Below are 26609 nucleotides of genomic sequence, written 5' to 3'. Positions count from 1 at the left end.
CATTTTAATTTATTACACTATGTAATAAAATTTGAAAGATTTTCTTTCTCTGGTTTGAAAGTATTATTTCCTGTTTAATTGGGTGATATTTACTTTGAAAGCAGCTATTATACTCAAGAAACTTCGTTTTTGTGGCTGCCACAAACTATGTTGAATTGGTTGAGATTTGAGATATTCATTGAAAAACTATAGCAAAATGTGCTGCAGGATTAATAAACTTTTTCCATTTTTTTATGATAGAACCAATTAGGAAATGACATTTATAACTGAGGAACAAAAATAATGTTACGTAGTGATATCTATCAAAAGAATATTACATGTTAATTTCTTTCCCTGATAAAATTTATTTATTAATGGGTAGAACTCTCTGGACAGTTCACAGAATCAACTATGAAATACAAGATAAAAATTACACAAGATCGTGTGCACTGAGTTGAGAGCCACTCATTAATAATTGTGGTGAGATGGAGAAATTAGTAATGACGAGAGGATTAAATGTGGCAAGACAGGAGTGAAAAACATCTGCATTTCTTTTTCCCCATCTTGTCAATTACAAGTGTGAACACATCATTCTTAGAAAGAAAGAACTTGTGTTACCAAGAGAACCTCATGCAAGTATTTTCCATTTTTGAAGGATGGAACATTGTATTATGTAGGCACATCTCTAATTGACATTTCTGCAGCTCAGAGTGATAATGGTATCATAATAAAAGTTCATACTTAAATGAACTCACTTTGGAAACTATTGTAGGACACTAAATTTAATCAGATTTAAGAATCTAGGGTTTTTTGTTTATTTACAGATATTTATGCTTTAAGGGTAAATGGTTTAGCTAAAGATACATTTAAATCATATTTCCATTTTAAAACTGTTAATAATTTAAAGTATTTCCATCTAGGAGATGATTTCTCAGAATGTTAAGATATTTTTATTCAATTATTTTTCCATACTGAATGTCAGTTTGAGTCTGACTAAAAACATGGAGCATTTCCAGAACCAAACCTCATGTGCCTAGTTTCCAAGAGACAACTTCTAAGGATGCCTGCCACAGATGTGGGCAAAACATCAGGAGAGAATGCTTCTGGAACATGGCCATACAGCCCGGAAAACTCACAGCAACCCAGTGTTTCTAGGCATGAAAGCCTTCAACAACACAAAACTGTACCATTTCCTCCTTGTAAATGATTTAGATAAAAATAAGCATATTTTAAATAACAATAATCAAAGCAAGACCAGACTGTAGTTCCTTCATTCTCCAAGACCTTGTGAGAGAAAATATCACCAGAATTCCTACCCTCCCTTATATACATATTGCCATTTCAGACATTCCACTTAGTTCTGTAACCAAGACTATCAATTGGAATTGGGTTTCATTGAGGAACTATCCATCCCTGAATTCTTACAAAGACAAAATCTTCATTGTCTCTTATGCAAGCATTTTGAATGTGAGGTGATTGCCTCAAGAATATGCCTGTATATTTCCTTTATCCAGTGAGAAACCAAATTGAGCTCAATGGCTTTGATCTTAAATTTTGTTCTGTGAAAGAAAGAAGCTTCTTCTTATGGAGAGATGTTCTTACAGAATAAGTATTTCACTTAGGCAATTATAGACAATTATAGTAGGCCATCCACTTTCATAGGGTTAGGTGTATACGAAATGGGGAAAACGTTTTTTAAAAGAAGACCTTTTTTTTAATCCGAGAAAATCTCTAGTTCCTCCAGTGCAATTCTATGGTCATCTGCTAGCCAACGTTGACCATAGAGTTGCCCCAGAGGACCTAGATATTCCTAGAGATAAAAAGACTCAAATCCATAAACTCAAATCCATAAACAATCAAATCTGCAAAATCTTATCCTACAAATGTGAAGGAGCATCTGTACTTTGATTGCACTGAATATTACTAATGTGCTCACCAGCAATTCTTCTCAAGCCATTCAGTGAATGAAGTACAACACACCAGGAAATTAGCTCAAAGGAACAGAGAGTCTCTGAAATACAATTTCACCTTCCAAGCTATAGAGGCAAAAGAATATAATACTTACCCTGCTAACATGTTTGGGAGTTGGAACATCTGTGAAAAAAGGGAAGGAAATAATTAGATACATTGGAAATTCTGGGCTTATCATCAAACAAGTTTTGTGTTTGTAATGTTTGTTTTTTGCAGTGTTGCACAATTTTTCTGCTATTTTCAGGACCAGTTTCACATGCCTATAGCATTTTCAGCTGTTTTCCTCACATTACTTTTCAGTACAACATTAATTAATGAATTCATATGAATAGTTAGCATTTTTTGTTAGCAAGAAAAAGCATAGTTGTTATGTAACAAACAATGCCACATTTCTGGGAATTTTCCAGCCTGAAGTATCTGAACGCAGCCCTGCACTGAGAGTCCAATCATCAGCCTGAACTTCAAAGTTGTATTACATGTTGCTCTCCCCCATCCCAGATATCCTGAGCACCCCATGCTTTTTAAAGGTTTATACAAGGTTTGGTAGTGAATTGATATTTTATGATTATCCCAATTTTCCCCTGACCCAAGTTTTTCAACATGTTAAAAGCAATACACATTAATAACTATACAAAATATCAGTATTGGTATAAATATTACTGTTATTTTAAAGACAACAAAACTTTTTATAAACTTAACCACCAAAATTCATTTTAAAAACTATATATAAACCACAAAACAGTACATAATATATTAAACATCCACTTCATTCAGTTAAAAGCACATCTCGAGAGAGGAAGGGGGTTCTCTTGCAGATCATACAGCTATAGTGGGCTTATAAAGGGAAATACAGCCTCTTAAATATCCTAGATCCAAGCTGTAAAAGGAAATGATCTTGAACATGATACTCAAATAGTTAATTTTCATCATGAGCCTGATATCAGAAATAACCCTATATGTGAACATGGCTGGGTAGTAAATGGCATGAGCAAACCTCCAATCACAAAGATGCATGGGCAAAGTCTCTTATCATACACAAATCTACATTTTCCCCTGCCTCATTTTGCAGTGCTGTCTGAATTGCTTCTCCATGGTGCTGGAGCAGAACCACAGAGAAGTGTGAGGATAAAGAAGGCCGCATTGGTACTGAACTGTACTATGCACTAAAGCCACACAGAAATCGTAAGATTCAGTGCCGAGTAAGTGGAAGTGCTTAATTAGTGAATCACCACTATAATGAACTGCCCGAGGAATAACAATCTGAAGTTTAGAGGTATTGTTAGACATTGTTTGTCTATCCTGGATTGAGTGTTCAGCCTGTTGAGATATGGAATACACCATTCCTAAAAAGATCCAGACTTTTCCATATAATGGCAGAGGTTTTCAATTCTTTGTCAATTGCCATTATATTACCTTATGCAATATTTGTTCCATTTGTACTATGATAATAGAAGATAAAATGGCTACATATTTCTCTGCCTGATTTTACTCAAAAATTAACCCACACAAAGCCATAGATCATACAACACCATTATGCATTACAAGCATCACTATTTAGATGTATGTGTGTCCTCACTTGTTAGTTCTTACAAAGTCTGCAGGATGCTACTTATCTCTTCAATCATATTTACCACTTCAAATATGTATTTTACAGCTGAAATTCTAGATCAGACTAGCCCTCCTTCACAATCACTGTTGTAATGATTGTAAAATGTACATTTTGGGTCAGCTCTTACATGACATATATCTTGCTACTATTTAGATCAGGGGTTCTCAAACTAAGGCCCACCCAGATGCGACCCTCCAAGGTAATTTACTCAGCCCCTGGTCTAAACTTTAGACTTAGGGTTACCCTAAGTCTGAAACAACTTCAAGTCACACAACAACAACAACAACAACAATCTGAATTAACTTGCTTATCTGATCAGCCAAAAGGAGGCCCACCATTCCCATTAAAATACTAGTAAGTTTATGTTGGTTAAAATTGTTCATCATTTTAAATACTGTATTGTTCTTTCGTGTTTTTGCAGTACAAATAATATATCTGCAGTGTGCAGTGTGCATAGGAATTTGTCCATGTTTTTCTCAAAATATAATCTGCCCCCCCCCCCCCCAAAAAGTCTGAGGGACAATGAACCGGCCCTCCACTTTAAAAGTTGGAGTGCCCCTGATTTAGATAAATTCAGTCAATTCCTTAAATTCAAAGTTTCCTTACCCCTGTTCACACAAAATAATCTCCTTTCTCCCTTTCTGACTGGATGCAAGCCACCCAATTATAGTTTGACCTTGTCCTGCAAGCCAGGGCTTAATCTTAGTTTGAAGAACAAACACAGCTTATATATTGCCTCTTAAGTTTGACGAATAAATACAAGTTATCATTTGCCTACTATCATTTGCTGCAAAGCAGAGAGGAAAAGAAGGAAATGTGTGTGAAATCAGGAGGGTGAGGAGAGCAGCTATGACCCCCAGGCTAAGTCACCCAAAGACAAAGAAAGCTTTGATTTTGAATTTAACTCATGCTTTAAAGTCTCCAGATTTAGCTTCATCGTGGCTTACATGTTGCCAATACTCCCCCACCCATCCTTTCTGCAAATTTTCCTCAATTCTCCCATCGAACTGCCACTTCCTTGCCTCTTTGGGATGCTTCCTAGTCTTGTTGGGAATATTAGATGTCTGCTGTTTTTGTCTTTTAGAATAAAGATCATCAGATACTACTTTCTTTTAAAGAACCCCATGACCATGCACTTTCTACCTATCTGAACTTTTGGACACTTGAAGCACAGTTATGTAGACCTGATTTGTCTCGTATTATTGGATACTTGTTAGTGTTTTTCTGAGATCTGTGTATTTCCACATATAAATATTGAACATATGGGACAAGTGCACATGTGAAAAGAATGAATCCCAACCAACACCAGCTTCACAATCCACCAGCCTATAAACTGCTTCAGTCAGTGTGAAATCTTTTAAAAAGCTTCTCTAGCCAAACTGTATACTCAGGAGCACTGGGGTTTTTTTCAGGGTATACCTAAGAATATAAAACTATTTCTAGCCATCTTCTAGCAAATATTGCTTTATGTTTCAGAGACAGCACATTTTTTCAGTATGGTTATTAGAAGATGCCACTAGAAAAGTTCAATTTCTTCAACAGATGGGGAAGAAATTGTACTTGAACCGCTTCATAGAATGAGATTTATTTTAACATATACTGTATTGTTCATGTGTACTACAGCTTAGACCAGTGTTTCTCAACCTGAGGGTTTGGACCCCTGGAATGGGGCTACGAGGGGGTGTCAGAGGGGTCACCAAAGACCATCAGAAAACACAGTATTTTCTGTTGGTCATGGGGGTTCTATGTGGGAAGTTTTGCCCAATTCTATCATTGGTGGGATTCAGAATGCTCTTTGGTTATAGGTGAACTATAAATCCCAGCAACTACAACTCCCAAATGTCAAAGTCTATTTTCCCCAAACTCCACCAGTGTTCACATTTGGGCATATTGAGTATTTGTGCCAAGTTTGGTCCAGATCCATCATTGTTTTAGTCCACAGTGCTCTACGGATGTAGATATACTACACATCCAAGACTCAAGGTCAATGCCCACCAAAACCGCCTAGTATTTTCTGTTGGTCATGGGAGTTCTCTCTGCCAAGTTTAGTTCAATTCCATCATTGGTGGAGTTCAGAATGCTCTTTGACTACAGGTTAACTATAAATCCCAACAATTATAAATCCTCAAATGACAAAATCATCCCCCCCCCCCCCCCAACCCAACCAGTATTCAAATTTGGGCATATCAGGTATTTGTGCCAAATTTGTTCCAGTGAATGACAATACATCCTGCATATCAGATATTTACATTACAATCCATAACAGTAGCAAAATTACAGTTACGAAGTAGAATGAAAATAATTTTATGGTTGGGGGTCACCACAACATGGGGAACTGTATTAAGAGGTCATGGCATTAGGAAGGTTGAGAACCACTGGCTTAGACTAACTTAGAATACATGCAAATTTTCCTGTCCTTTCATTTATCCAAGTCTAACCAGACAGCAGCCATACAACTTCCTTTTCTCCTGGGAAGAAATTCTATGATTTGTAGCAAACCCCATTCACTTTGTATTGTAATTTTATTTTACCTTGTTAATCTATAGCTTCTTAGCTAATGAAATAGCCACAGCGTTTTCTAACCACTCCCCACAGCAATTTCACCAACCAAAACTTTTAAATAATATTTTATTACCAACAACATGGTTTAATAATCAACCAACACTTCTACAATTAATCACCAATGTTTTTTGAAGTATACATATTTCAAACTGCCAGATATAGAGAACACGCCTCCCTCAAACAGCAGCTCATGTAAATTTCTCCCCCTTCCTCACCTTACTATACATGAGATCAATTCACATTAAAATTAAATCTTCAAACCAAAAGAAACACAAGACATAGATGTCTAAGACAAGTCAAAATGCACACATATGCTCATGTACACACAGACACAAATAGAACCGCACTGCCTGGTCTAGAATAGATCGAATTTGGAATCTGCATGAGCTTCAAATAGGGAACCAGATATTCCATGCTACCTTAGTTTTAACCAGCTTCAGCTTATTATATAATTTTCCTCCAGCACAAAATTAGTATCAAGATCTGAGAGTGGACACCTTTTCACTGACCTTTGGAATGAATGCTTCTCTTTCCCAGTACCTGGAAATTATTTACCTGAGCAAACAATGTGATTTGAATTAATCTTTTTGCATGGCCTTGTTTGAATAAATAGAACAGTTATTATTAGGAACTTAAAACCTCCAAATCAATTGTATCTGAAATCTCGTCAATAATACAATCCCTTTGAGTAAAGGTAACATAGAGTGGAGGGTGTATTTTTCTTCATATTCTCTGTGACTCACACAAATGGGTTCTTCTGCACTCACACAAGAACTGTTAGAACCTTCCAGGGTTGGAGAATAGAGTATTTTGGGGAGAAACGTGGCAGGTTGCACATGGGGGTCCTATAAAGAACCAGAAGCAGATCTGTTTCGATTTCATTTTGAAATTTGGTACCCACCATCCATTTTTTTTAGGAAGATTTGGGAAAAATCAGAGGGGGTGTTTTTATTCATAATTTGAATCTCAGAGTTTCATTATTGTTTTGGTAAAATGTGATCGATTAGTGGCAATGGGCAAATTTGCAAGGCTTGTTTCTCTATCGTTTTTATGGTTATCAGGATGAAACTTGCCATACTTGTAGACCACTTGTACAAATGTCAGCCTGCCAAGTGTCAGAATATTTCAGTCATCCACTGAATTTAGGAATTTTTAAAGTTTTTACATTTTTAAAACAAAAAACAAAAAGAGAGATCCCTTTGATTACCTCCACATTGACAGAACAGGCCATATTCATACAAAATTTCAGAAAGATCTGTTCATCCACTGGAGCCCCTGGTGGTACAATGAGTTAAACCCTTGTGCTGGCAGGTCTGAAGACCAACAGGTTGGAGGTTCGAATCTAAGAAAATGCTTGAACTTGTAAATGATAATATAGTCCCTTACAAAACAACAACATTTCTGTGATTGTATGTAATCTGTGGCTTAAATTAAAATGTGCACTCTTAATTGTGTTAACTCTACAAGACTATGGAGAAATACTTCCAACTATTCATGAAGACTGTTCTCTATTTCAGCTCACAAATGAGATCAGGATTTCCTTCATCCCCTGGTTGCACAGTGGGTTAGCCCTTGTGCCAGCAGGACTACTGACTGACAGGTCAGTGGTTCGAATCTGGGGAGAGCAGGTTGAGCTCCCTCTGTCAGGTCCAGCTCCCCATGTGGGGACATGAGAGAAGCCTCCCACAAGGATGGTAAAACATCCAACATCCGGGCATCCCCGGGCAACGTCTTTGTAAACAGGTAATTCTCTCACACCAGAAGCACCTTGCAGTTTCTCAAGTCACTCCTGACATGAAAAAAAATTCACAGGTTTTTAGAATTTTTCTAATTTAACACCTTGGATAAGCACACTCTCTCAGCCTCAGAGGCTTGCAAAATTAAAGTCTGTTTTTTGTTATTAGGATGAAAACTTGCTACACTTGGAGACCACATTTACAACTGTATACCTGCCAGATTTCCTCCACGTTGATTCTGTCATGCACTGATTTTTAGGAAATTTTAAAAGTTTTTACAAATATATCTTTTATCTATTTGTATTATATTATATATACACACACACACACACACATATAATATAGTAGATACAATAGCTAATATAATATATAATATAATATAGTAGATAGTTATAGCGAAAGCGAGATACATGTCAAAACGAAGGTGCATCAGGCCTACCCTGGTCAGAATCAACTTCCATCTAGAAAACGATGACCTCACTATGAAAAAACATGCAGCTCAAATATAGGGTCTCTGCCATCACCTACAGACCTACTACCAACACTTGGAAGGCAATCATACTTGGCCGTGAGATGACTCATCTGATAAGAAAATGTTACATTCCCAAAGCCTTAGAACTTTCCTTGTTTGCAAACAAATATGTGAGCTACAATTTTAAAAGAGTGCTGAAATTTACACCAAGAAAAAACAGTAGCAAGCCCTACTCTCCTGATTTTGTCTTTAATCCAATTCTCTTTTTCTTCATTTATTAACAAACCTCACAAATTGTGTTAGTGGATAGATGGCAGCCAGCATTGGGGGTGGGGGGAGTGAAGAAGATGAACAATGCTTAGATTAAGTGACAGATAATCATTTCTTGACTAAAATCATATGAGGCACTAATTTAAATTTATGTTTTAGATATCATTTTCAAATCATTTCACAATGACCTTTTCAAAAAGAAGTCAGTATTGAAAAAAAATGCTCATATAACGTATGAGTGTAAAAACTGTAAATTAACAGCATCCCTCTCAGATTTGTTTGCAGAGAAGTTTGATCAAGGAGATTGAAATAATTTGCTCCTCCAACTTCATTTCAACACTGTAAATGTAAGGACTCTCTTTGGGTGAATCAGCTATCTTCCACCATTATCAACCCATATATAAAATTGAGAGGCAGAGAAAAGTGCTTCTCACCTCCAGCAATACATGCTTCCAGAGATCTTGTCTACTGATTCCTGTTGCAAATTACTTACCACTATAGACAGATATACCAATAGATAAATACACAAAGAAAGAGGGAGTTTGACAGAAACACGTATGCACACGCATATTTTGTGGTGGGTGGAATATATGGATGGGATTATGACTTTTCAAATAAGTTATGGGTTGATGTCCTGGGATACTGAGAATTTGTGGGTCACATGTCTGCCAGATTCTACAGATTTGGCTCAGTGACATAAGAATAAATTGTAACAGTTTCTATGCATGTTTTTCAAACCTTGGAAAGCATTCAAATCAATGTGAATTGTTCCATTTCCTTTCCATTTGTCCTTCATCAGATTATATACATTTCTTTTAGGGGATGTTTTTGTGGAACTATTCTCCTACATATATTCAGCTTGTTTTATACATGACAAATAATGCTGAAAAATAATTCCTCTGGATAAGAAAAAAAAACAATGAAAGTACAGCCCTATGAACCTACTACTTCAATCCTAGAATGTAATGTCCTGTCACACTGGTTTACTTTCCTGTTTCTATGTTCTTAAGTATGTTAAAAAAAACAAACAGACTTTGCTAAACTTTGCAGTGCAATCCTTAACATCTGCAGAGAAGTCAAGACTGAACAGTTCTCTTTTCAGACCAGCTGACAAGGGAAACAAAAGAAAATAGCCCCTGGGAACTGTCTGCTAACGTCAGTAAGGGGAAGGGGATCATTAGCAGTAGAAATGATAGGTTACCACATGGGAGAGAGCAATAATCCGACATGGAACAGATTTACGTCAAGGGAACTATTTCATTCTCTCCAAAGGAACCCTACTGTAACTACAACTTGCATATATTTGTACAGGGATGTGTTTTATTTATTGTGCTCCAAAGGCTGAAAATATTACACTGAGGAAACATTTCAATGTCAAATATGAGTATTAGAAAAATATAAGAACACTGGAAATATATGTTTTAGAAGATTCAATGACATGTAACAGTTGCAGCCCACATGAGCAAGTATGTTTTCTGCCTCACATAATGCAAGAAGTGATCGATTTAATCATTAGTGCAAAAAGGTGCAATTCTCACCATCCCAAGGGAATGCTAAATCCCCATTCTGCCCATTGTATATTTCTTTAAAATCTCTTGACACACACTCAGTTCATGAAAACTGAAGCTATGAGGAGGTCAGCAGCAGATGAAGCAAGAGGTCAACACCAGTAAACAGATTGGAAACAACTACACCAATAATATAAAGTTTTAAGGACTTTGTGGGAATGAACCATTAGGCTATTATAGCAAATTAAGAATTGCCACAGGCATTCTAAGTAGGTTGACAAATACTGGTTAAATGCTATTGTAACCAAGGACTTTCACAGACTATAGCCAATATTGTTTTTAAAATGTTAAGTAGGCTTGCTACTATGATAGCTAACTGCAAAAACCAAAACTGCAATAGTTGCATTAATTCTTGTAAAATTTCATTGTATCTGCCAATGTAGGGTTACAGCCTGTGCTGGATGGGGTCGCACTCCCCTTGAAGGCGCAGGTTCGCAGCTTGGGTGTGACCCTGGACTCATCGTTGAGCCTGGATCCCCAGGTTTCAGCGGTGACCAGGGGAGCATTTGCACAGCTCAGGCTCGTGCGCCAGCTGCGCCCATATCTCGGGAAGTCTGACTTGGCCACGGTGGTACACGCTCTGGTCACATCCCGCCTTGACTACTGCAACGCTCTCTACGTGAGGTTGCCCTTGAAGACGGCCCGGAAGCTTCAGCTTGTTCAGCGCGCGGCAGCCATGTTACTAACTGGAGCGGGATGCAGGGAGCACACAACGCCCTTGTTGTCCCAGCTCCACTGGCTGCCGATTTGCTACCGGACCCAATTTAAGGTGCTGGTTTTGGCCTACAAAGCCCTAAACGGCTCCGGCCCAAAATACCTTTCGGACCGCATCTTGGCCTACGAGCCCACGAGGACCTTGAGATCGTCTGGGGAGGCCCTTCTCTCGATCCCGCCTGCCTCACAGGCACGTCTGGCGGGGACGAGAGAGAGGGCCTTCTCGGTGGTGGCCCCCCGGCTGTGGAACACTCTCCCTGCAGACATCAGACAGGCGCCCTCCCTTATGTCCTTCCGAAAAAGCCTTAAGACATGGCTGTTCGAGAAGGCATTTAATTAAGTGCTATAACAATGTGGTAAAGATGACTGGAATGGAACAAGGAATATGAGATTGGTTATGATTCTACTATGAGACGAAGCGGATTATTTAGCGTAACTTTGTAATTGTTGTATTGTTAATATGTTGTTTGTAATTGCCTTTTTGTAAATTGCCTTTTATATGTGTTGTACACCGCCATGAGTCGCCCTAAAGGGCTGAGAATGGCGGTTAACAAATGCATCAAATAAATAAATAAATAAATAAATAAGAAACACAAGAAAAAGAGGGGAAGGATATATAACTCCAAAAATGTTTTTATCTCCAAACATTTCTCAGCCTTCTCAATTCTTTCTCAAGTAGCTTTGAAACAGAGCTTGGCTAGCCATCTCTCAGGGTGCTTGATTCTGTTTTTTCCTGTATGGCAGGGGATGGCCCATGTGGTCCCTTCGAACTTCATCATTCTATGATTCTAATACCCCCAAAGTTCTTATGCTACAAAAGAATCTTATGCCAGCAGAAACATGTTATGTTGCTCTAAAATATAAAGGGTTTTCAAAATATTTGGCAGCTAGGAAGCTACACAGGAATCATAGAATCATAGAATCAAAGAGTTGGAAGAGACCTCATGGGCCATCCAGTCCAACCCCCTGCCAAGAAGCAGGAATATTGCATTCAAATCACCCCTGACAGATGGCCATCCAGCCTCTGTTTAAAAGCTTCCAAAGAAGAAGCCTCCACCACACTCCGGGGCAGAGAGTTCCACTGCTGAACGGCTCTCACAGTCAAGAAGTTCTTCCTCATGTTCAGATGGAATCTCCTCTCTTGTAGTTTGAAGCCATTGTTCCGCGTCCTAGTCTCCAGGGAAGCAGAAAACAAGCTTGCTCCCTCCTCCCTGTGGCTTCCTCTCACATATTTATACATGGCTATCATATCCCCTCTCAGCCTTCTCTTCTTCAGGCTAAACATGCCCAGCTCCGTAAGCCGCTCCTCATAGGGCTTGTTCTCCAGACCTTTTATCATTTTAGTCGCTCTCCTCTGGACACATTCCAGCTTGTCAATATATCTCTTGAATTGTGGTGCCCAGAATTGGACACAATATTCCAGATGTGGTCTAACCAAAACAGAATAGAGGGGTAGTATTACTTCCCTAGATCTAGACACTATGCTCCTATTGATGCAGGCCAAAATCCCATTGGCTTTTTTTGCCACCACATCACATTGTTGGCTCATGTTTAACTTGTTGTCCACGAGGACTCCAAGATCTTTTTCACACGTACTGCTCTCGAGCTAGGCATCCCCCATTCTGTATCTTTGCATTTCGTTTTTCCTGCCAAAGTGGAGTATCTTGCATTTGTCACTGTTGAACTTCATTTTGTTAGTTTTGGCCCATCTCTCTAATCTGTCAAGATCGTTTTGAATCCTGCTCCTGTCCTCTGGAGTATTGGCTATCCCTCCCAATTTGGTGTTGTCTGCAAACTTGATGATCCTGCCTTCTAACCCTTCATCTAAGTCATTAATAAAGATGTTGAACAGGTCCGGGCCCAGGACAGAACCCTGCGGCACTCCGCTCGTCACTTCTTTCCAGGATGAAGAGGAAGCATTGGTGAGCACCCTCTGGGTTCGTCCATTTAACCAATTACAGATCCACCTCACCGTAGTTTTGCCTAGCCCACATTGGACTAGTTTCCTTGCCAGAAGGTCATGGGGGACCTTGTCGAAGGCCTTACTGAAATCCAGGTACGCTACATCCACGGCATTCCCCACATCTACCCAGCTTGTAACTCTATCGAAAAAAGAGATCAGATTAGTCTGGCATGACTTGTTTTTGATAAATCCATGTTGACTATTAGCAATGACCGCATTTGTTTCTAAGTGTTTGCAGACCACTTCCTTAACAATCTTTTCCAGAATCTTGCCTGGTATTGACGTGAGGCTGACCGGACGGTAGTTGTTTGGGTCATCCTTTTTACCCTTCTTGAAGATTGGGACCACATTGGCCCTCCTCCAATCTGCTGGAACTTCTCCTGGTCTCCAAGAACTCTCAACGATGGTTGCCAATGGTTCCGAAATTACTTCCGCTAGTCCCTTCAATACTCTTGGGTGTAGTTGATCTGGCCCTGGGGACTTGAACTCATTTAGAGCGGCCAGGTATTCCTGTATGACTTGCTTCCCAATTTGGAGTTGGATGTCCTCAAATCCCTCATCCACTCCGTCTTGCTGAGGTATCATAAACACCTTTCTGGAAAAAGAGCATTTCTGCTCAACATCTTTCTATATTATCTGCTTTGCTTCAGCATGCTGTAGGCCACATGTTGTCAGTATGACTAGCCCAGATCCTAAAAAGAGATTTTAGAAGTGGTGGTAATCTTCATCTTTATCTTCTTCCTCCTCCCCCTACTCTTCTTCCTCTTTGACTTTGTTCTATGAGAACAGAAGCACACAGAGCTCACATAGAGAAAACAGCCCCAAAGAAAGTTTGGGTTTCATTGAAGCAGATGAATAATCTCTGAGGCTTAAGCAAGTCTTTCTTTCTTATTTTCTTTCTTTTCCTTTTTTCCTTCCTTCCTTCTTGTATTGAAGATCAAGCATCACTATCTAAAAGCAAATGTCAACTGCATGAACATTGGCATCAATAGTTTTGGCAAACAGGTTACAGGTAAAGAGTTCACACCAGAACAGAGTGAAATCCTAATGTAGTTTAATGTCTTATTGTATCCTGCTACTTATTTTGTCACAGTCCTTGATGACAGTTTTCATTATCCACTAGTTATGATTTTTTCTTAAGTAAATCCAATGCAAGATACAAACCTAATTTTCAAAGAAATCAAACTAAATGTATGTGTTACTTCATGAACACTTTGTTCATTTTCCTTATGAAATGGGAAATAATAATAATAATAATAATAATAATAATTTAATAATTATTTTAATATTATTATTATTATTATTATTATTAATGACCTGGCCTATCTCCCCAAGGGGTCTCACAAGTGTAATAGATGAAAAGACAGAAGACACTGAAGCAAAAAGGGTGTTTTTTTTTAATATTTGCAGGTGTCATGTCACAGATGACTGCAGAAATATAGGAGCAATATGCCTTCATTTAGTTTAATCAGAAACCTATCAATAATACTTTTTTCCATTGCACGCCCTGCACATTGAACTCAAGATTTAGAAGTTATTTGTATGTATAACCAACAGAACCTAAGTATGTGCCTGGGTGCAGAGCCAACTAACACAAAACAAGAGATAAGAAAGCAAACCCAGCTAGTCTCTTATAAACAACATAATGATGTAATAAACTCCCAACAGAGCTGCCTGCTGTAAAGGGAAAATAAAGGCAATATTAACTCTTCAGGAACTAACATTTGGAGGTAGTGGATCTCTCACAACACTATGTAGCAAAAATTGAATTATTTTCTGTTCCTGCTTTGAAAGTTAATTCTGTGGTACTTAATTTGAAAGCAGTTGTTATACTCCAGAAACTTCATTTTTATGGCTGCCACAAACTATGAAATGGTTGAGACTTGATGAGATAGTCACTGAAAAACCATAGCAAATGTGCTGCAGGATGTCCCACAAAAACAAAATTTTGCTGTTTAATAAACTTTTCCATGTTTTTTGTGATAGAACCAATTAGGAAATGACATTTATAACTCAGGAACAAAAAAATCATGTTACATAGTGTAATCACTAGTTTAAGAGGCAGACGCCTCATATTTTCACTGGTAAAAGCTGGATAAAAAAAAGTCTGAAACAAGCTAAAAAGCTGTCAATTGACTGCTATTTGGTGCTAGCAGGGTTGTTTACTCTCACCCAACCTATTCAACTTGTATGCAGAACACATAATGCAATGTGCTGGGCTTGACGAATGCAAGGCTGGGGTAAAATTGCTGGAAGAAATATTAACAACCTTAGATATGCAGATGACACCACTTTGGTGGCTGAAAGCGAGGAGGAGCTGAGGAACCTTCCAATTAAAGTGAAAGAAGAAAGCGCAAAAGCTGGATTGCAGCTAAACATTAAAAAAACCAAGATTATGGCAAGAAGAATTATTGACAACTGGGAAATAGAGGGAGAAAACGTGGAGGCAGTGACAGACTTCGTATTTCTAGGTGCAAAGATTACTGCAGACACAGACTGCAGCCAGGAAATCAGGAGATGCTTACTTCTTGGGAGGAGAGCAATGTCCAATCTTGATAAAATAGTGAAGAGTAGAGACATCACACTGGCAACGAAGATCCGCATAGTTAAAGCAATGGTATTCCCCATTGTAACCTACGGATGTGAGAGCTGGACTATAGGGAAGGCTGAGTGAATGAAGATAGATGCTTTTGAACAGTGGTGCTGGAGGAAAGTTCTGAGAGTGCCTTGGACTGTGAGAAGATCCAACCAGTCCATTCTTCAGGAAATAAAGCCCAACTGCTCATTGGAGGGAAGGATATTAGAGACAAAGTTGAAGTACTTTGGCCACATCATGAGGAGACAGGAAAGCTTAGAGAAGACAATTATGCTGGGGAAAATGGAAGGAAAAAGGAAGAGAGGCCAACCAAGGACAAGATGGATGGATGGGATTCTTGAAGTGACTGGCTTGACTCTGAAGGAGCTGGGGGAGGTGACAGCCGACAGGGAGCTCTGGCGTGTGCTGGTGCATGAGGTCGCGAAGAGTCAGAAACGACTGAATGAATGAACAACAATAAAACAATGACAGAAGAAGTTGCATGCTAACTGAAGACTCTGAGATAGGTAAAGAACAGTTCGTTCACAATACCCTGGTAGAAATGCTAACCCCCAAAAGAATATTGCTTTCTTCATGGAATACAACCCTTGAAATTCCCAGTCCATAGAACAAAATATTTGAGGAATATTAAACGTAATTTATCTGTATCATTAGAAACCTGGATCCAATATTTTCCAAATGCAATTTTAAGGTCTTAAATTCATCCCAAATTCTAACATAAGTTCCTGTCTAAAAGGCAAGCCACTCTCTAGTCCTTAGAAGCAATGGGCATTAGGTTTTCCTGAATCTGTTTTGTTTTGGAAGCATTGGGCAACATTGCCTTTTTGTCCAATATGTTTTTGTTCCAATTTTAGACATTCTCTAGCTCCTAAACAGTTCTCTGATTCTTAATAGGTTTTGAACATAAAGGCCAAAGCTTTTTATTAACATTATTAAAGATACTTGCATGGCCTTCCATAACATAATGTTCTCCAGACAGCATACAATAAGGAAACATGAAATAATGTAAACATAAAACTATGCACAAAACCCTCATGCCAAAACAATGTTTTTAACACTTACAAGCAACCCCAGAATTAAAACAAATTTCAACATTGAGAAACTGCAGAAGTTATTTAAAACACCTGGTTAAACAAAAAGGCTGTCGCCTGGTGCTGAAAAGAAAGGGAATGACACTGCCTAATTGTATGGGAATCCACTTTTTAAAAAAATTATTTCTAACCTGGAAAGAATGAAAGGAAGCCTTTGACAATAATAGATAGCCATTATATGTAGGAGAAAGTCTTACTCAAATTTATTTTAATCTGATTGGTTTTTAGCATGTATGTATGTTATTTAATCTTCCGGCATTAACATTGTCTCACTGAATCTGGAAAATGCTGCTACAGGGAAAAAGAAATAGAGTAAAGGAGGAAAAGGGAAGATAGAAACCAGCAGCTCCTATCCTTCATAATTAAGAGCTGATATCAAAGATTAGGCCTCGGCACTGCAATTATGGCCCTTTTTTTGACCCCACCATATGCATGACATGGGAAAAGAAGTTGTTTGCTCAAGGTAGGAGAAACATATTTTGTTTCTACCTGGATAGCAATGCTGAGCCTCAGTATAATAATTTGCATTTTGTCATATTCCACCCCTGGATCTGATAAGGGTAATGGTAGTTGCCTTCTTAGATGGCAAATACAGTGGATCCATGGGGTCTGGATCTGCAGTTTTTTCAGTAGAGAGAGGTGAAATTTAGGATTTGAGATATCTGGAAGTCATGTTTTTATATTTAGATATTTTAGGTTATTAATAGGTTATGAGGTAAGTAGTGGTTATTGAGTTGCTGTGAGTTTTCCAGGCTGTTATAAGTAGTGTTTATATTTTTACTTTAGTTGGGTTTGGGTGTTGTCTTTGTAGTTTTATTTTTCTATATTTTTATTCAACTTTGATTTCATGTAGGTTTTAATCAATACAATTATTTTAATGTGTTTAAAGTAATCAATAACATCATTTAAAGCCTGTTAAGGGGCACTAGCTCTGTATTTTATAGTCAAGTAACCCCATTGCTTCTAACCTGGAGATGAGTGGGTAAGAAAATTATAGGTCTTTTGCTTTGGTACTAGCTGGTACAGGAGGAGGAAATGCTTAGCCCAGGAAGCTAAATGGGCAGAAAAAAGTTTCCCTCCTCTTATGAATGTCCTTCTCTCATGCTTTAAGGCTGGTTCACAATCAAGCCTAGCACCTGTTCCTGCCTGAGATGGTGTCCTTCCTTCCTTTATAAGAAGTAAACTCCCTTCAAAACAAAATTCAAAGCAACCAAAATTCATGTGTTGCAACAGCTTGGGAATCAATCCTGTCAGAAGCTTGCAACTTGGTAAGCAAACAGGCCTGCTTGTGAGTGAAAGGAAGTCCCTTCATGGCTGAGAATTCTATCCATCAACCAAGAAGATGTAACATCCCAAAATTAATCATATACTTCAAGATGTACTGGAAATGCTGCTGCTTTTGACATGCAAGCAAACTGAAAACTTAAACAAATCATAAGTTCAAGTTCTAGGGTCAGCTTTATGAATTAAGTAGGATATTACAAGGACAGAATTTCAGAACAGAAAGGCCTGAAAGGTCTGTCTCAAACAGTGATCAATTTACACATCATGCCTGTTCTGATTCATTTGGCTTTTCAACTTTCCCAGTTATTAACTGATAAATAATCCATAACTCTAACAGACTATCTGTTTCTTTCCTCTTCTTTCTAAAATATTATTTTAAAACAGACAGTGCTATCTGTAAAAGATGTACTCACATTCTTATACCTCTTGCTAATCTAAAACACATAGACTGAATTGTCAACACAGTGGAGGAATGGAGACTTGAGTTCCTTTCATCAGACTAGGATGGATTAATATGATAAAACCAACAAAATAGTGGTACCCTTATTGGATAACCAAAACACTTCATGCAAGTTTTTAAAGCTCCACCAGGCAAAATATGTTTTTTTAAATTAAAAACAAAAAAGTGAGTGTTTGATTAAATGTTGTTTCTTCTGTTATTTAGTTAGTATGGAGGGATGGCAATGCAAGAAGAGGCCAGTCCCCTTCTTGGTCATGTGGGGACTGAGACAAAGGACAGTAAGATTTGTACACAATAAGCAGCAGCAAAGTTATTCTTCTTAGGAGCAAGGTTGTCCCCTGTTATTTGGAGTTTTACTTTTTTTAAAGGAAACAGAACACTTGACAGCTCTTCTATTGTCTCTTTACCAAATGCATGCTACGATCTGTACTTTACTCAGGTTGCCTAGGAGATCAATAGGGACTAGATCTTGGTGGTGACAATTGTCAATATTAGCTGACCTCATATTTAGTTTCACCTACATTTACACCATAAACATAATCCATGTAGCACTTAAAGATGATAAAAGTTCTATGACCAGTGAGACATTCCTGCCAAAATTGGGTCAAGATTTTGATATGAACTTATACTGAGCAGTTTATCAAAACATTATCTGATAATTACTGAAGCACTTGAAAATAAAAAAGAAATGTATAATAGATTTAATTTTAAACTGCAAGGTGAAAGTTGAAATTAGTCAAAATCCTATTTATGTATAGCCAGAAAATGTACTGCATATTACTCTGATTATTCTAATACTCAGAATGAGTAACCAGAAAATTCCAAAGGAAAATCTGCATAATCTGAATGTTTAGAACTAATACATTTATAAGTATTTTATAGGATATTCATTTGAACTTTTCATTTTTATACTTTGATACCTGTAGCCATATACACCCTTAGAAATTTCAGTCTATAGCAGAGGTGGAATTAATTTAGCCCCCTAGACTAGAGCTTTCCAAGCTGTGTGTCATGACATGTCACTATATCGGATGAAAGATGTTGGTATCTTGCATGAATATAATGAGTCTATGTGAAATAAGCAACAAATCATGATTTTTTAGAAATATCATTGAAATGTTTTCATAACATATGTTGTATTTGCATTTTAGGTATGTGTCTGTATCTCTTATAAAGAGTTGGTTTAACTTCTGATTTGCTAGTAAAACTTAATGATGTCACAAAATGATGCATGTGTCAAAAGTGTGTCATTATTTACACCATTTGTACCCTGCCCTTCTCACCCCCGAAGGGGGACTCAGGGTGGCTAACACAGGCAACAATTCAATGCCAACAGTATCAATAACAACAATATAAACCAACAATATAAAATCCTATTACATAACACTTAAACAGTGATATTAATTAAAATTACATAATCACATAGAACAAATCACATAATCACAAGTCATATAGCCATTCCCAATTTTTTATAACAATCCTATTGTCCGAGTTCAGTGCTTAAAGTGCTGCTGTGCCCACTAGCCAAAAACCTGGCTCCAAAACCACGTCTTTAGTTTTTTCCTAAAAGTAAGGAGGGAGGACGCCGATCTAATCTCACTGGGGAGTGAATTCCACAAGCAGGGGGTCACCACTGAAAAGGCCTTGTCCCTTGTCCCCACCAGACGCGTTTGAGATGCTGGTGAGACCGTGAGCAGGACCTCCCCAGCAGATCTTAAATTACGAATATCAATATGAAATATCTGGAATGTGCTACTCTAAACACTAGAAGTCCCAGCAATACAGCCCAATTTATTTATTTATTATTTATTTCACAGTTTTCTATACCAAGCTTCTCAACCTCATTGAGGGACTCAGCCCGGTTTCCAGCCATAAAAAACATATACACTCATTAAAATATCATATATCACAATTACAAAAACAACTTTAAAAACACTATATATAAAACTACAGTGGTCAGTCATCCTATTAAGATGGATCTACATCAACTTCCATCCAGGGTCCTATGGTGTTCTCTCATTCATCGAAGGCCTGACTCCACAACCACGTCTTCACCCGTTTCCTAAATGTTAGGATGGATGGGGCGGTTCTGGCCTCCAGAGGGAGAGAGTTCCAGAGTCGCGGGGCCACCACCGAGAAGGCCCTGTCCCTCGTCCCCACCAGGCACGCTTGTGAGGCCTGTGGGACCGAGAGCAGGGCCTCTCCAGATGATCTTAATAATCTTGATGGTTCGTAGGGGAGAATACGTTCGGAAAGGTAAACAGGGCCAGAGTCATTTAGGGCTTTATAGGTCAACACCAGCACTTTGAATTGTGCTCGGAAGCTAATTGGCAGCCAGTGGAGCTGGCGTAACAGCGGAGTGGTGTGCTCCCTGTACCCAGGCCCCGTTAGTAATCTGGCTGCCGTGCGTTGGACTTGCTGCAGCTTCCGGGCAGTCTTCAAAGGCAACCCCATGTAGAGAGCGTTGCAGTAGTCTAAGCGGGATGTAACCAAAGCGTGTACTACCGTGGCCAAGTCAGCCCTCCCAAGGTACGGACGCAGCTGGCGCACAAGTTTTAATTGTGCGAATGCTCCCCTGACCACCGCTGAGACCTGGGGTTCCAGGCTCAGCGATGAATCCAGGAGAACTCCCAGACTGCGTACCTGAGCTTTCAGGGGGAGTGTGACCCCGTCCAGCACAGGCTGTAACCCCGTACCCTGTTCAGTCTTACGACTGACAAGGAGTACCTCTGTCTTGTCTGGATTTAGTTTCAATCTGTTGTCCCTCATCCAGTCCGAGACAGCAGCCAAGCACCGGTTCATGACCTGAACAGCCTCCTTAGTGGTAGGTAGAAATGAGTGATAGAGTTGGACATCATCTGCGTACAGATGACATCGCACCCCAAAACTCCGGATGATCTCTCCCAACGGCTTCATGTATATGTTAAACAACATAGGGGACAGTATTGAGCCCTGCGGGACTCCACAGTGCAATGGCCGAGGAGTCGAGCAGGAGTCCCCTAGTGACACCTTCTGGGAGCGACCCTCGAGAAAGGACCGGAGCCACTGCAAGGCAGTACCCCCAAGACCCATTCCCGCGAGGCATCCCAGAAGGATACCGTGGTCGACGGTATCGAAGGCCGAAGAGAGGTCCAGCAGAACCAACAGGGACACACTCCCCCTGTCCAGTTCCCGGCGCAGATCATCAACTAAGGCGACCAAGGCTGTCTCAGTACCATGTCCCGGCCTAAAGCTAGACTGTGACAGTATCTAGAGACAAATGCAGAAACACAATTCCAATATAACCCTGATCATTAATGAACATTTCAGCAGATTTCCTAAATGCTCTTGGTACCTTACCTTCATCTATGTGGTTTTTCCTTCTTAACCATTTTTCCACTGTTTCTGAACTTACACTTTCTGATACGAATTCATCCAGTACCTGGGGGTGAAGAGAAAGATAGGCCTTCACTTTTTCATCTGTCAAACCTGCAAAAGAGAGCATTGCTGTTTAAAATATTGCTACTTTAATGACATAGAGTATGAAAGTAGTGAGATCCTTCCTTACTATGTTCTGTAGAGCCAGAAAAGACATATTTGGCTTAAAGTTGCTGCTGTAATTGATTTGACGGGTTTTAAGTGAAAGGGTAATCTACAAAGAAGATGATACATAAAACACCACTAAAAATCATTCTGAAAGAAATATAGAAGTGGAAAACTAAAGGTGACCTTTGATAAATGAAAATAAATGTGGCTAAAAGTGGAAGACAAAGGAACTGAGGGGTTTGAAAGGAAGCTTGTGCTAAGTAAATAACCAAAGAAGGAACTAAAGCTACTAGCAACCCATGATCCAAGCAGGGGTGGGATGGGAGCTCCACTATCCCATTCTGTTCGATGACTACAGGACCTTGCATAAAAACCAATAAAATCTCAAGCTGCAGGCCAACTAACTCTGTTGAATCAGAAACAAACTTGAGATGAAATGCTGCACTTAGTTGAGAAAGGGACATTTTCTGAGAGAATGTGTATCTACAGAATTTTCACATGCACATATGGAGCAAAAAATTGTGAAAAATCAAAGAAAACTAAATATAAAAATGCCAGATGTCCCTTCCAACCCACTTCAAACTCCCATGTACTTTCTCTGATTATATAGATTAAAGAACTAACTATGTACACAAAAGGGGGTGAAAGCAGTACTTAGCTACTGCTGAATGACCTGTCGTTGCTGGAGAGCATTGTGCAGTAGTGATAGCAAGTAAAGATGCTCCGAGACTTCATTGTCCAAAAAGGTCTGCCAAGCATGGATAGCAGAGGCTATACACATCCCCCCTCAAACACACACATCCAACCTGAATTAAACCCATATACCCATCTTCAGTAGTTGAGTGTTACCCAACTCCAAACAGGTGGTTTTGACCACAGCATCTGAGGTGGTTTTGTCCACAGCATCATAATCCCATACCTTCCAAATAATAAGATTTTTGTCATCATACATTCAAGCCTTATTTTGGTTACTGAACTGTTTAAGTATGGCGTTTCAAAAATAGATTTAATTAGAATGATATGCATTACAATTAATGTGTGAGCCAGAAACCCAGAAATCACCAAGTCATACAATTCTTCTCTGCCACTGAGTGAAAAGGGTATTCAGAACCTTGAGGAGCCACTTCAGGTCTGCTGTTCAACTGAATTAGGCTGGCTAACAGCTGATGAAGGGTTCAAGTCAATCTTTAGGAGATCCAGGCAGCAACCACTGCTCTATCCCTGTTGGCTATTGGCTTTGCAAGGCACTTTTCTTTCTGCTTGGGATAGCGGAAAATAGCAAAGGAATTTCCTCACCTCTTCCTCATCTGAGGAAATGGGGACTTTGAGGAGAAGGAAGAGGCTTTTTCATAGGTCCTGCAGGCTAGCCAGGTGTGGCAGATTAGACTACATGGTCTTTTAATCCCTAGTCTAACATAATAAACACCATATCTGGATAATTTTTTAATTTTCCTGTCCTTGTCAGTAACGGCTGATGATTTGGAGTGAAGGAATACAGTAATGCTGTCACATACTACAAAGCATGGTATTTTTGAAACTGCTAAAAAATATTATCATTACATTGGATTCATTTATAGCACTATGAAGACAGGGCAGTTATTTCACCATATAAAACTACCTTGCTGGATTTTAGCTGTGTACCACCATCTTCTGTTTCTAAATTACAGCAAAAGCCAATCAACAAATTCTGCTGAAATATAAAATTTAGCATTTAATTCTAAAAATATCCATATCACTAAAAATAATAATCAAGTTGACCTTACATATAAGTAAAACTGCTTTAATGTGTAGTTCCATGTAGCAGTTTTGTACACTGAAACCCTTTGCATAGATTACAGCACAATGGGTCACAATAGATAAGTATAAAACCTTGTACTTAGAATTTAAAAAGAACTGCCAATATAAGTTAGCAGCTGGCAGCTTTCACATCAATGCACTGTTGAACCCCCTCCAAGTATTAGTCTGAATATTAAAGGAACTATGCAAAGGAACTCAATCATCTGAAGAGGATTTACAACCCAGACTAACTCCTTAAAAGTCTGGATTAAAGACTAGGGCAGATTTACCATCCTAGATATCACTGTTGGCATAATGACAATATTAGACAGTAGCTGCCATCCCGTATAGATCAATGTAGGTTTGACCAATGCTAAGCAAAGCCATTTTGTAGTACTACCACCAATATCCTTATAGAACAGCCTCTAAAGCAATGATTCCCAACTTGTGGGTCCCCAAGTGTTTTGGCCTACAACGCCCAGAAATCCCAGCCAGTTTTCCAGGTTGTGCAGGAGGCATTAGAGCAGTGTTTCTCAACCTGGGGATCCACAGGTTGAGAAAGACTGCTCTAATGCCTCCTGCACAACCAGTTCCTGCTTTTGTGGAAAATTGGCAGGATTTCTGAAGCATCTCCTCACAGTTAGAAATGAAATAGCATTACAGCTGAGATCTTCGGGTGTTCTCTGGTAAAATCAGCACTGACATCTGACTGTAGAGATGTAACCAAATGTTACTTGTAATTTTGCCTGCTCCCCATGAAGGATGGAATGGCTATGTTGGGGTCTTTACAGGCTGTTGAGTAAAGTGGAAGAGACGCTGACCACTGCAGGTAGAGGAAGAAAATACCAACCCCACAGTACCCAGAAAGGGCATATACTCATATAAAAATGTATATGTGTCTAATAGGATGCCACCCTGGAAGTTTCTGAAAACCAATATGAGAAAATGGAATTCAGACTATACTGTACCTATTATCTTCACTTCACTTGTGCTCTTGGCTATTCATCAGTCTTATTCTTCTAAACTCCCCGTATTCACCACCTCTGTGTGACCTTAGTTTGGCCCTTACATTTTTTTAACCTTGTGAAGTACAGACTAAGAAGATCCAAGTGCATATGTTTTAAGCCCCTCATTGGATCGCACCACACTAGAGCATCTATTCACTTTAAATATGAAGTTCTGGAGTCTGTCCACTGATATACCCCAGAGGTCAAAATGTTGTTCTGGATATCATTATTATTCTTTCTCAACAGGTTTCATACAAACAAATGCTGGATTTCCAAGGATGTCTTTTTTCATATCAGATTAGGTAGTTACTGATCACTTTTTCATAAGAACAATTTTGTACAATTCTGGGAAAGATGGGAGATGCTGGTTGTCAGGATGACAGATAAACTGTTCCTTGTTTATGTAAGAGGAAAGGATTCAGATTTCATTCTGAAAGTAATTCTTTGGAATTCTAAGGCCCCTTCCACACAGTTGAATAAAATGCTGTATTTTCTGCTTGAACTGGAATATATGTCAGTGTGAACTCAGATAACCCAGGTCAAAGCAGATATTGTGGGATTTTCTGTCTTGATATTCTGGATTATATGGCTGCGTGGAAGGGCCCAAACACATCATTAATTTCTTATGAATACCCTGAAAACTGAGCAATAATTTGAATTTGGAATCTAAATTCATGCACCCATTGGGTGCAGTGCTTCATTTCCTTGTCCTCTTCCTTGCAGCTCTCTGTATGGCCAAAAACCACCAAGAGAAAGTAAACTTCCCTTCCTCATAACAAAAACAAGAACACACAGGTAAGAAATTCCCTTGTTGTTGTAACTTTTGAAGGCATTCAAGGCATGTGTATACACAGCTTAATTTGGATTAGATGCTAATCCCATTAACTGAATCCTTTCTTTGTTCAAAACATCAGAATTCAAAACCACTGACATAGAAATTTTGTAATATCCCTTTCAAGTCAAGACTATTTTTTGTTGTAACTCATTTATGTCTAATGTATTGTAGCAAATATCCCAAAATATATGAAACAAAGCACAACTGGAACTTTGTTTATTATTTGTAGACAAGTTGACATTATTGTGAATTTATGGTGAGACCTTCAATATTGTCTATTATCAACAGCCTAAATTGCAAAGTCAGGGCAGTGCTTTTGTGATTAAATCAATCCACTTGCAATTAGGTCTTCCTCTTTTCTTACTGACTTCCACTTTACAAAGAACTGCCATTTTTTTCTAAAGACTGAAAAACTAATAACCAAATTGTCACAGAAACCAATTAAAATTATTATTTTAGTATTATAAACACTGTCCAGAATGCAAATCTAGAATTCCCTGTCTAGAATCCAAGTTTATTTTCCTTTAATTTCCTCTTTAAGACACTCATCTTTCAGTTGGGTGAGGGCATCTTTTTCTTTTGCACCCAGAATTCCTTGCTTATCTGATGACTTGCATAATCGCTAAGAGATCTAGTAGCAGATAATAATCTAACTTCAGGTGTAGCTGACTTGGGTTAATTTAAGCAGACTCAAGACAATCTCCAAAGGTAAACTTCCACTGGTAGAAGAGCAGCATCCAGCAGCTATGTAAGGAAACCCTCTCATTTCCCTACTGCAGACCACTTAGTCTCCTAAAACCAGCTCTGGGACACTAAGAAATTTTTTACAATGTTATTTCGGGAACTCTGGAGGCAAGGAATTGCAAAGGAGTTCTGGAACTATAGCACCAACAAGTCCATGTATATTTAAATAAAATCAAAATGCAAAACACCTATCTGAATGCATGGGTAGTTGACTGGTAATGTGAGTTTCTAGATATGTAATATTTCTTCAAACTATGCATTGTTTAGCTACTGGTGATGACTGTCAATATAGCAAGTTTGAAAGAAACTGGACAAATTTTGCTTTATTTTTACATATGTCTCTTTTAGCTATTGTAAAATATCCTGACTCCCAAACCATGAAAATAGTGGGACATAACTAAATATAGCAATACAGCCTCTCAAAACACAGGATATTTTCCGAAAAGC

The 26609-nt window shown here is 38.7% G+C and overlaps 1 protein-coding gene across 6 annotated transcripts in view; it reads right to left on the bottom strand.

Moving 5' to 3' along the window:
• The window catches only part of PDE10A (phosphodiesterase 10A), a 269479-nt gene that overhangs the window by 60998 nt on the left and 181872 nt on the right, over positions 1-26609 (bottom strand). For all 6 annotated transcript variants that reach the window (XM_060753706.2, XM_060753710.2, XM_060753707.2 and 3 more), the window contains exons 2-3: positions 21615-21743; positions 2045-2073 (exon numbers count right to left, since the gene is read on the bottom strand). In XM_060753706.2, the coding sequence (XP_060609689.2) occupies positions 2045-2073; positions 21615-21743 (158 nt within the window). The remainder of the gene's footprint in view (positions 1-2044; positions 2074-21614; positions 21744-26609) is intronic.

The sequence above is a fragment of the Anolis sagrei genome, chromosome 1 (assembly GCF_037176765.1).
Source record: "Anolis sagrei isolate rAnoSag1 chromosome 1, rAnoSag1.mat, whole genome shotgun sequence".
NCBI lineage: Eukaryota > Metazoa > Chordata > Lepidosauria > Squamata > Dactyloidae > Anolis > Anolis sagrei.
The sequence above is the reverse complement of the archived record's forward strand: the minus strand, read 5'-3'. Positions and strand labels throughout refer to the sequence as shown.